Here is an 11,904-nt window from a genome sequence, read left to right on the forward strand (position 1 = left end):
GTGACAGCCGCTGCCGAGACTGATCAGAATGGCGCGACTTGACCACAGAGAGAAGAGGATTGTTGCGCCGGCCACCGGGTCCTAGATCACTGAGCCGACAGGTGTCACTCCACTCGGGTGCTGCTCGCACCTCCCCCCTGCAATGCCGCCCACTGCCAGTGCCTCGGGCTCTCTCTGTGTGGGCTGCGAACCCACGGCGCTGTCTCCTCTTCAGTTGCGGAGGGGGAGGACGCCGGCCTGACACCCCCCCCAATGTGTGGCACCCGGGGCGGCCCGCCCCCGCCCCCCACTTAGTTCGCCACTGGCTCCGCTGATGGACACAGATGTGAGGAAGGTACCTCTGATGGGGCACCTGATGTAAGGACAGACTCCGCTTGGGACACCTGATGGCATCTGGTGGCAGTCAACGTAGCTAGTGACGCGCTCATATATATATATTTAGGATTTAGCAGAATGACGACATTGAATTGAGAGGAAGCATCATTACAAAACAAGGACTACTAAACAGGCAGCATACATAATAAACCACAATGGGCTCCCCCTGTAGAAGATCAGTGGTCTTTGGCACCGAGATCTCAGCCCAGTGAGATATCACATTAGGATTGGTATCTCTTGGTAGAAATCATGACATTTGGGGGGTGAATAGCTGTTAGGGAAGTTATGTGGGCTTTTTAAAGCACTTTACGGTACACTTGTTCTGGCACAAAAAAGCCAGGAGCTGAGAATGAACTCCCGGGGGGGAGGGGTGTCTATGTATATATAGAAGTTATAAATGCACAATAAGAAAATATATTTTAATGTCTAAAGATTTGTATGTTTATAAAACAGAAAGAATTAAAACATTTTTTTCTCTCTCCAGGAGAATATGATCCATCATCTCCCAGTGTCACCACCCCCACCTTGGAGGGGGAGGACAACCCACTGGTTCCATCCACCAGTGACAGAGAGCCAACAACACCGGCTATGACTGTGGAAGACCAACCAAGTGCAGTCTCCCCATCTACCATTGAGGGTGAGCAAACTGCACTGGTGCTATCCACCAATGACAACGAGGCAACTCTGGCTATGACTGTGGAGGACCAACCAAGTGCAGTCTCCCCATCTACCATCGAGGGTGAGCAAACTGCACTGGTTCTATCCACCAATGACAACGAGGCAACTCTGGCTATGACTGTGGAGGACCAACCAAGGGCAGTCTCCCCATCTACCATTGAGGGTGAGCAAACTGCACTGGTTTCATCCACCAATGACAACGAGGCAACTCTGGCTATGACTGTGGAGGACCAACCAAGTGCAGTCTCCCCATCTACCATCGAGGGTGAGCAAACTGCACTGGTTCCATCCACCAGTGACAATGAGGCAACACTGGCTATGACTGTGGAGGACCAACCAAGTGCAGTCTCCCCATCTACCATCGAGGGTGAGCAAACTGCACTGGTTCTATCCACCAATGACAACGAGGCAACTCTGGCTATGACTGTGGAGGACCAACCAAGGGCAGTCTCCCCATCTACCATTGAGGGTAAGCAAACTGCACTGGTTTCAGCCAACAGTGACAATGAGGCAACTCTGGCTATAACTGTGGAGGACCAACCAAGTGCAGTCTCCCCATCTACCATTGAGGGTGAGCAAATTGCACTGGTTCCATCCACCAGTGAGATTAAACTGGATACAGTTAATGAGAACCAGCAAAATTCACTCACTCCTTCTAATGGTGAGGTTGAAAACAAATTTTGGGCTTCATTTGCCAACTTTATGAAGCAACAACAACCTCCAAAGTGCAAAATAAGTGAGTCATCACCTCTGGTCCCTTCATATCTTGGAGACAAAATGTCTGTGTGGAGTTCACTTTCATCCATCCCCACCATGAACAAGAAGACATCTGAACTGGTCCCATCCTGCAGTATCAGGAAACTATATGCTGAAACCTTCACCTTCCATGAGGAACTTGGAGAAGGGAGCTTTGGGAAAGTGGTGTTGGCCACCCATCCAGCCACTAACCAAAAGCTGGCGGTAAAGTTCATCTCAAAGAGAAAACTACTGAGATGTGGACCCTGGATGGCACTCACAGAAAGATGGATTCTGGAAGAAGGCAGAGAGTGCCCATACATCACCCATATTTATGGATCTTTCCAAACAAACGTAAGTCTTTTAATCTCCCAATTTCTTCTTCTCTTTCCTGTATTGCGCTCCACTATTGATCCAGACTCCCTACAATAGTTATGCAAATGGTGACTTTTTTTGGTAGTCAAAACTTACACATGGCAAAGCATCCCCCTGCCCCATGAGATGACAGTGTTCAGACCCGTCATCTAGTCCTTCAGGCACTAAGTGCTGAATTGGAGGAGGCAGAAGAAAGCTTAACTTGTGTCCCACATCAGGTTCTTCTGAGGGCTCTGGCTATTGATCAGGACAATGCAGTAAAGGTGAAAGAAGAAGTCTCTAGAGTGCTTCCTACAAGGCTGGAGCTTAGTGACATAAACTGTACAGAGTAGAGGCTTTCCTTCAAGAAACCACATACTGAGAGGCCGCCATTACTGACTTCAGACATTACTAGTTGCCTGGCTATCTCTGGCCTTAAAACTTTGAGTCACTGAGTCAGAACACGTCTACAACTGGCAAGGCAGGATAAATCAGGATTCCTGATCGACATACATCTTTCAGGATGGGAAGCCAAAATATAGAAGTCATTGGGCCACCATAACAACTTGACAAAACTAGTATTGTGGTAAAGGTCTTCCAGCAATGGCGGTCTAATATTATTCTCTGTCTGGGTTTCCTGAGTTCCTCCCCAGGAAGCATTTAGTAAAGATGCCACACTGCACTCTCTGCTGGTGTGCATGTCTTCATATATTCCTTCACAAAGTGAAAACTTCAATGTCTATAACGTAACCTGTTTTTCCTATTTTCACAGAACCATCTGGCCTTTGTTATGGAGTTTCTGTGCGGAGGAGATCTCTCCGACCTGATAAGAAATTCAGCTCCACTTCCTCTGGACACCTTAAGGTAAGTTTGTCAGGGTCACTTTGGAGTCGGGGGAGGCTGACTACTGAGAACAGGCAGTGACCTATCCAGGCCCCTCCAGCTGATCCCATCCATCTATACCCCTATGTACTATAGGGAGAACTCACTTTATCTTTACCATTAACTGGTGTGTGATGATTTTTGATGCTAATCCATGTATTTCTCTCTCCATCAGAAACCTAACAGCGGAAATTATTTGCGGCCTGCAATTCCTGCATGACAAAGAGATCGTTCACAGAGATCTCAAGCCAGAAAATATCCTGTTAGACAACGCTGGCCATGCCAGAGTTGCGGATTTTGGCTTGTCAGCGAAGGGAGTCACCCAGGCTAAGAGAAGTAACGAACATACAGGGACACCAATCTACATGGCTCCAGAAGTAAGTATGCTCCCGATATCAGATTTAATTAGAACATTTATCAAGATATACCCATTATTATGGTTGGATATGGAGAAGAGATAAAGGGGTGCTCCACTTCCACTAAATAGAGAATGTCTCCACTGGTGACCCGGTTGCTTTTAATGGGTTTCCAGGCTAGAACAATATCCCCAACAAAAGCTGGGAAGTTCTGAGTCATGGAGCAGTGTTGGGGCTTCTTTGTAGGGGACATTGAGGCCGAGTGTATATGGATTCATCTGCCTGGCCCATTTCACACATATGAATGGGGTAAAACCTCCAGTAACTGCTCACCCACTGTTTCCCTTCTCCTCTTTAACATGGGGAGCGCTTGTGAAAATTGAGCTATTGGGGTCAGTATACCTTCATCCACCTACTTTAATTGGGGCAATTAAAGGGCACCTCTAGGCAAAGCCCCAGAGTGTTTAATCCCTTTCTATTTTATCCGACACGTAAAAAAAAAAAAAAAAGGGGTTTTGACTATACATCCTGTTTAAGCCCCACCTCCAATATTCGCAAGCTCCACTTCAGTTTGATGCCGTTTCACTGCAATTTTAGTCATGCATGAGCTTTATACATCACATATGTCGCTATGTTGTCATCTCTGTCCTCTGCCTGGTCTGACAATGTGCTCATCCCTCTTTCTCTTATGTTTCTACAGGTCTTGCAAAAAATGTATTATTTCAGTATGGTTGACTATTTCTCCCTTGGAGTCATAGTATACGAGATGGCGTTTGGGAAACATCCCTTCTACACCACGGAGGACTGGGAAGAAATAAAGACGAATATTCTTGAAATGGAGCCAGATTATGAGGAGGGTATGGACCCTGACCTCCATAACCTCTTAGTTAAGGTAAGTTACAGAGAGCCTTAAGCTCCTCTATTGCTCAGATATTGTTATTGGTCATGCAGCATCTCATTATATTTCATTCTTCATTACAGCTTCTGTGGAAAGACCAAGAGGAACGAAACCATCTAGTCAGTGACATCAGGAACAATCCGTTCTTCAAGACCATCGACTGGGCAGAGTTAGAGCGAAAAAAAGCAATGCCACCTAAATCCGAACCAGTAAGTATACAGATAATAGAGTCCAAAGACATTGGACGGGGAGGGGAGATTTTCAGCAGCAGGCTCCTCACCATCTAAGACATTTGTTTTAAACAGACTTTTCAGACCTGTCTATGAATTCGTGATCACTATATAATCATACAGTAGGGTCTGAATGATTTCTGTTCATTATTGGAGTTAATTATTGTGTATGTTATCTGACCACTAGAGGGAGCTAGGGTGGAAGGAGCCTACTTGGTGAAATCTGCTGCACTTTGGGTGTGGGGTTCATCATACTTTGTTACCACTCTCTGTATCAATTAGAAGCAGTAATGAATGTCTTTTTCTCTGTCTAGATTTGTGAGGAACCATCAAATAACAGCATGCCCTTGAATGAGTATATCAACTACCTGGCCTGGGAGGCTCCAATATCACGATATGAGCAGGAGTATTTCACAGGCTTTTCATACATGAGCGACAGTCTGAAGATGTCACCAATGGACTTATTTTCACATCCACCATTATCGCCAGAGAAGAAGCCTAATTTTGCTGACTGTAGTGATGACAGTGAGTGTCAGAAGGAGGAACCAATGGACAGGTCTCCAATATTACCACTGAACATCCATGGACCAGTATCAAATCCAATGGAGAACCATTATAAGGCGGCTCTTCAACAATTGGCAGAGCAAATGGTCTTTCTTCAGCCATCACCAGCAGTCAGACAGGAGAATCTCTTCACACCCTGGCCAATGGATTATGAGGAGGCTCATATGAACCTAAAAGAGCCAGGGGAGCAGAATGATATCGATGACTTTGGCTACCAGATTCAGCAGCCACCACAGGAATTCTTCCCAGCGGCATACTGCCAGGAGAATGTGTTTACACCGTTGCCGATGTACCATGAAGAGGCTCATAACAATGTCATAGAGCCAGGGGAGCAGAATTATATCGATGACTTTGGCTACCAGATTCAGCAGCCACCACAGGACTTCTTCCCAACGGCATACTGCCAGGAGAATGTGTTGACACCATGGCCGATGCACCATGAAGAGGCTCATAACAATGTCATAGAGCCAGGGGAGCAGAATTACATCGATGACTTTGGCTACCAGATTCAGCAGCCACCACAGGACTTCTTCCCAGCAGCATACTGCCAGGAGAATGTGTTTACACCGTGGCCGATGTACCATGAAGAGGCTCATAACAATGTCTTAGAGCCAGGGGAGCAGAATTACATTGATGGCTTTGGCTACCAGATTCAGCAGCCACCCCAGGACTTCTTCCCAGCAGCATACTGCCAGGAGAATGTGTTTACACCGTGGCCGATGTACCATGAAGAGGCTCATAACAATGTCATAGAGCCAGGGGAGCAGAATTATATCGATGACTTTGGCTACCAGATTCAGCAGCCACCACAGAACTTCTTCCCAGCAGCATACTGCCAAGAGAATGTGTTTACACCATGGCCGATGCATCATGAAGAGGCTCATAACAATGTCATAGAGCCAGGGGAGCAGAATTACATTGATGGCTTTGGCTACCAGATTCAGCAGCCACCCCAGGACTTCTTCCCAGCAGCATACTGCCAGGAGAATGTATTTACACCGTGGCCGATGTACCATGAAGAGGCTCATAACAATGTCATAGAGCCAGGGGAGCAGAATTACATCGATGACTTTGGCTACCAGATTCAGCAGCCACCACAGGACTTCTTCCCAGAAGCATACTGCCAGGAGAATGTGTTTACACCGTGGCCGATGTACCATGAAGAGGCTCATAACAATGTCATAGAGCCAGGGGAGCAGAATTACATCGATGACTTTGGCTACCAGATTCAGCAGCCACCACAGGACTTCTTCCCAGCAGCATACTGCCAGGAGAATGTGTTTACACCGTGGCCGATGTACCATGAAGAGGCTCATAACAATGTCATAGAGCCAGGGGAGCAGAATTACATCGATGACTTTGGCTACCAGATTCAGCAGCCACCACAGGACTTCTTCCCAGCAGCATACTGCCAGGAGAATGTGTTTACACCGTGGCCGATGTACCATGAAGAGGCTCATAACAATGTCATAGAGCAAGGGGAGCAGAATTACATTGATGACTTTGGCTACCAGATTCAGCAGCCACCACAGGTCTTCTTCCCAGCAGCATACTGCCAGGAGAATGTGTTTACACCGTGGCCGATGTACCATGAAGAGGCTCATAACAATGTCATAGAGCCAGGGGAGCAGAATTACATCAATGACTTTGGGTACCAGATTCAGCAGCCACCACAGAACTTCTTCCCAACGGCAAACTGCCAGGAGAATGTGTTTACACCGTGGCCGATGTACCATGAAGAGGCTCATAACAATGTCATAGAGCCAGGGGCAGAGGCGGCTCTAGGCTTTGTGAGGCCTTAGGCAAAATTTAGACACGAGGCCCCACTCACGCCCATAATGGATAAAAAAAAATTCAAGCAAGTAAAAATGGCTGCAGAAAGATGCGTGGATCTAGCCCACAGGCGATCAGCACCACCTCCAGGGCACCCTCCTCAGACATATGCAGCCAATACAACATCTGGGACAGGTGACAAGCCCTCTAGGATTTCCTCCTTTGCCTTGGGAGAATGGGAAGGGGTGTCATTGAATCATTCCACATCCACAGAGGAAGGAGAGTGGGGGGATCCCAGCGCAGTGAGGGAGGGTGACAGGGAGGGAAAGAGAGTGAGGGAGCGGGGGAGAGAGAGAGGGGGGAGGGGAAGAGAGGGAGTGAGAGAGGGAGAGGGAGGAAGAGAGAGGGAGGAAGAGAGAGAGGGGGAGGGGAAGGGAGGGGGAGGAAGAGAGGGGGAGGAAGAGGGAGGGAGGGGGAGAGGAAGAGAGAGAGAGGGGGAGGGGAAGAGAGGGAGGAGAGAGAGAAGGGGGAAGGGAGAGAGAGAAGGGGGAAGGGAGAGAGAGAAGGGGGAAGGGAGAGAGGGGGGGAAGGGAGAGAGAGGGGGGAAGGGAGAGAGAGAAGGGGGAAGGAAGAGAGAGAGAGGGGGGAAGGGAGAGAGGGGGGAAGGCGGGAGAGAGGGGGGAGGAAGAGAGAGAGAGGGGGAGCGGGAGAGAGAGAGAGGGGAGGAAGAGAGAGAGAGGGGGAGTGGGAGAGAGAGAGGGGAGAGAGGGGGAGAGAGGGGAGAGAGGGGGAGAGAGGGGAGGGGGGAGGGGGAGAGAGGGGGGAGGGAGGAAGGTGGAGAGAGAGATCTCTAGCCCCGTTCCTGTCTGCAGCCCCTCCTGTGTACCATGTCCCAGTCTGCAGTGCCTGTCTATGGGAAGCTGTGTGTGATGCTCGGTACGTTACCTTCCATGCCAGCATGGTGTTCATGACGGCCAGCAGCAGGCAGGGTCCATTCTCAGTCTGGGTGGGGACAGTGTCCTGCTCCTTCCAGAGGATCTGGTTGCTGTGAGATGGAGTGTGCGTTTTCTTATATTCGGTGTGCGTTTTCTTATATTCGGTGTGCGTTTAATATATTCGGTGTGCGTTTATTATATTTGTTTTTCTTATATTCGGGCAGCACAGTGGTGTAGTGAGTAGCACTTTCGCCTAGCAGTAAAAAGCGTCACTGGTTCAAATCCCAACCATGACACTACCTGCTCAGAGTTTGCATGTTCTCCCTGTGCCTGCGTGGGTTTCCTCCGGGTACTCCGGTTTCCTCCCACACTCCAAAGACATGCTGGTAGGTTAATTGGCTTCTGTCCAAGAAATTGGTGATATCCTTGAAATCCTTGATGGTAGGGACTGATGTGAGTGTGTACTCACTCAGGATGGACTGGTGTCTTTATTCAACCTTACTAACTATGTAACTATGAGAGCCCATCACCAGAAACACTGATCCCTGAAAGCTGTGAAGTGAATATGCCAAGCACACCAGAAGAAATGTTTGACCAAAGCAAACCTGTGCAGGAGTCAGAACAAGAGGTGGAACTCATATCGCCTAACTCAAGTTCCCCACCAGATCTGGTGCATGCAATTGCCAAGATGGCTGCCTCAACTGCTAACTGCTTTGTGTCTCCAGGGAGAAATCTGCTGTGTAAATTGGAATAAAATGTAAACCAAAAGTAATGCGTTTGTGTATGGATTTTGTTAAGCACTTTTGAATAATATATATTTTTTGTAAAATGATAGGATTATTTTGTATTCTCATTTACAGCCAGGAGGTGGAGCACTCAGCTCCTTTTCAAGTATTTTCTAGGCTATCCTAAGCAACTTGGCTGAAAAAAAGCCTGCTGTTTACTATATAGCTCAATAGCTCTCTCTGACCCTCCCTGTAACCACAATACCATCCCTCCCTATATCCCCAAGAATAACCGCCCCTGTAACTCCAATACTATCCCTCCCTATATCCCCAATACTATCCCTCCCTATATCCCCAAGAATAACTCTCCCATTAACCCCAATACTATACCTTCCTATATCCCCAAGAACATCCTTCACTGTAACCCCAGTAATAACCCTCCCTGTAACCCGAACACTAACCCTCCCTATATCCCCAAGAATAACCCTCCCTGTAACCCCAATACTATCCCTCCTTATATCCCCAACAATAACCCCCCGTAACCCCAAAACTAACCCTCCCTATATCCCCAAGAATAACCTTCCCTGTAACCCTAATACAAACCCTCCCTATACCCCTAAGAATAACTCTCCCTGTAACCCCAATACTAACCCTCCCTATATCCTCAAGAATAACCCTCCTTGTAAACCCAATTCTAACCCTCCCTATATCCACAAGAATACCCCCCCTGTATCCCCAATACTAACCCTCCCTATATCCCCAAGAATAACCCTCCCTGTAACCCCAATACTATCCCTTCCTATATCCCCAAGAATAACCCTCCCTGTAACCCCAATACTAATCCCCCCTATAGCCCCAAGAGTAACCCTCCCTGTAACTGAACCCAGTAAATCTAGTGAGAAGGGGGGGTTGAGCCCCGAGTTCGCCTTTAAAAAGCTGGTCTGTAATGTCGGCATCTATAATGCCTCAGGAGCCCTAAAACACACCAATGGTCACATCATGAAGTGGAAGTTCTCCATGCTTGAAAAGAACTGTTTGGCGGCTCAAACTGTCTCATCTCTATATGGAGGATCCCATCCCAGCACAGTGTTCTCTTCTGCCTCTGGCTCCCCAGGTATAAAATACACAATCTACTTCATCTTGTCTTCCTAGATAGTCCTGTTCCTCTCTCTCCACCTCTGTCCAATCACACATACATTATATTACCAAAAGTATTGGGACACACAAACTTTCCAACCGGGCCATAGCTGAATGATGGCTACAGTGTGGTTGGATAATTCTGGGAGGTGCACAATGATGTCCCCCCAGAATCACGATCCCCACACACACCCTGGGGCGCACACACAGGAGTGTCCATGCTCGCCGTGTACTCGGGGCCCAGCGTATCACAAATCGGGGTAAAGGGCTGCTGGGATTGGCCCTTTACCCCGATCCATGACGCTACGGGTCCCTAGTACCCGCCCCTTTGCCATGTGATCACTCCGTCCAGCAGATCCAGAGCGATCACTGTCCATGAACCGGCGTCCTGTCCGGTTCTCTCCTCTCCTCACACTGATCGTGTGAGCAGAGGAGGGAGAAGCTGCAACTTGAGGCTGCTTGCTTTTTTTGCATGTATTCCAAGTGCCCATCTGTGCTCCAGCAGTGCAACATCAGAGCCCATCAGTGCCATATCAGTAACCAGCTGTGCCACATCAGTACCCAGCCATGCCACATTTGTGCCCAGCCGTGCGCTACAGTGCCCCAGCAGTGCAGATCTGTGCCTCAGCAGTGCCACACCTGTGCCAAAGCAGTGCCATATCAGTACCCAGCCATGCCACATTTGTGCCAGGCAATGCTCTACAGTGCACATCTGTACCCATCAGTGCACATATGTGCCCCAGCAGTGTCACACCAGTACCCAACAGTGCCCCAACTGTGCCCAGCACTGCCCCAGCAGTGTCCCATCTGTACCCAGCAGTGCCCTACAGTGCTACATTAGTGCCACATCTGTGCTCTATAGTGCCTCATCAGTGTTAATACAGTGTCCATCAGTAAGTGGACCCTCATCAGCACCCATCAGTGTAGTAAAAATGTGTAAAAAAATGTGTTTTCATTTTCTTTCCACAATTTTTCCGAAAAATTGTGGGGAAAAAAATGACATGTTCAAAAGACTCATTATGCCTCATAGAATATAAGTTGGTGTTTCTTTCCAAAATGGGGTCATTTTGTGGGCGTTTCCATTGTCCTGATGCTCCAGGGCCTTCAAACGTGTGATAGTGTCAGGAAAGGGTCCGTCCGCTGGTAAGATCCATCATTTGGCATGCAGTACTGAGGTCCACCAGCAGGTGTCTCCTGGCAGTTTGTAACTGTCAGGAGAGACTTTCCCTGCTGGTGTTATGTCACCATTGGGCCACAGTACTAGCGTCCACCAGCGGATGGATCCTGGCAGTAGGGAGCAGGCAACACTCTCTTCACTCAAGTGTTACTGGAGGACAATTAATGCAGTCTTATAAATACCCGGCAAGCCCACACATGCTTGTCTTGGTATCTTTCTCCCTGGAGCCTGACCCCATCCTGGACCTGGCCCTCCTGTTTGCCTTGGATCCCTGCTGTACAGCCCATCCATCCATCTATCTATCTGTCCTCGCCCTGTGCTGTTGGTTCCCCATCTGCTGACCCCCCTGTGTATGACCTCGGCCTGGCTTTTGTTACAATTCTGGTATTCCCCACTATTTGTATATATCATTGTTGTTTGTGGTTTTGGGTTGGTTGTGCACTATTATATTCACTTACTTTTCACCTATGTAAATAAACACCATTATTTTTCACTTACATGTGTTTCTGGTTTCCTCTGTGCAGTCCACACAGTCTGGTCTACTAATTCTCTGATAGTATACCAAGGCCATCCCTGACCAGAAGTGGCTACACAGAGGAACCATCTTGGTTCAGGTTGCTTTGCTGAAATGAATTTAGAGGTGATTCGTTATTATGCTTTGCTGGTGTCTGAGAGTAGTGACTATCTCCGCCGGACACTGAAAGATTCGTTTAGCTCACTCCTGGGTTGATCAGGGCTGTATGCTGTTTGGGGATGTTCAGCCATTAATTCAAATCTGCGCAGAGCTGGCCCTCAGGGCCGTCTTTAATATTGATTGGACCCTGGGCAAAACTTTTCTTGGGGGGGGCCCCCCATGCAGTTTTGCTCTCCACCTGCTCTGAGACATACAATAAATAGCAGTTAGACTCAATCAGTTTACTGAATCAGATCAGGCAGCTATAGCGATTGGTTGCCAGAGGTTACAGTGTATCATTACCACTCACTGACTGGTTGCTAGAGGTTACAGCACATGATTTCTGCTTGTTTATTGGTTGCTAGAGATAACTGTGGATATGACCTCAGAGGGGCATGATATACATATTAAT

The 11,904-nt window shown here is 48.1% G+C and overlaps 2 protein-coding genes across 2 annotated transcripts; both read left to right on the forward strand.

Moving 5' to 3' along the window:
• Positions 1 to 1,167: 1,167 nt before the first annotated feature.
• On the forward strand, positions 1,168 to 4,293 carry LOC143986666 (protein kinase C theta type-like). Its single transcript, XM_077485072.1, has 4 exons — positions 1,168 to 2,142; positions 2,915 to 3,006; positions 3,200 to 3,401; positions 4,081 to 4,293. Exons 1-4 carry the CDS (start codon positions 1,168 to 1,170, stop codon positions 4,291 to 4,293), a joined length of 1,482 nt encoding a protein of 493 aa, XP_077341198.1.
• Positions 4,087 to 8,682, forward strand: LOC143986667 (uncharacterized). Its single transcript, XM_077485073.1, has 3 exons — positions 4,087 to 4,487; positions 4,823 to 5,530; positions 8,641 to 8,682. Exons 1-3 carry the CDS (start codon positions 4,326 to 4,328, stop codon positions 8,680 to 8,682), a joined length of 912 nt encoding a protein of 303 aa, XP_077341199.1. The 5' UTR covers positions 4,087 to 4,325.
• The last annotated feature ends 3,222 nt before the right edge of the window (positions 8,683 to 11,904 follow it).

This window comes from Lithobates pipiens, unplaced genomic scaffold, assembly GCF_037356315.1.
Source record: "Lithobates pipiens isolate NorthernLeopardFrog02 unplaced genomic scaffold, aLitPip1_a1.2 Scaffold_18, whole genome shotgun sequence".
Lineage (NCBI taxonomy): Eukaryota > Metazoa > Chordata > Amphibia > Anura > Ranidae > Lithobates > Lithobates pipiens.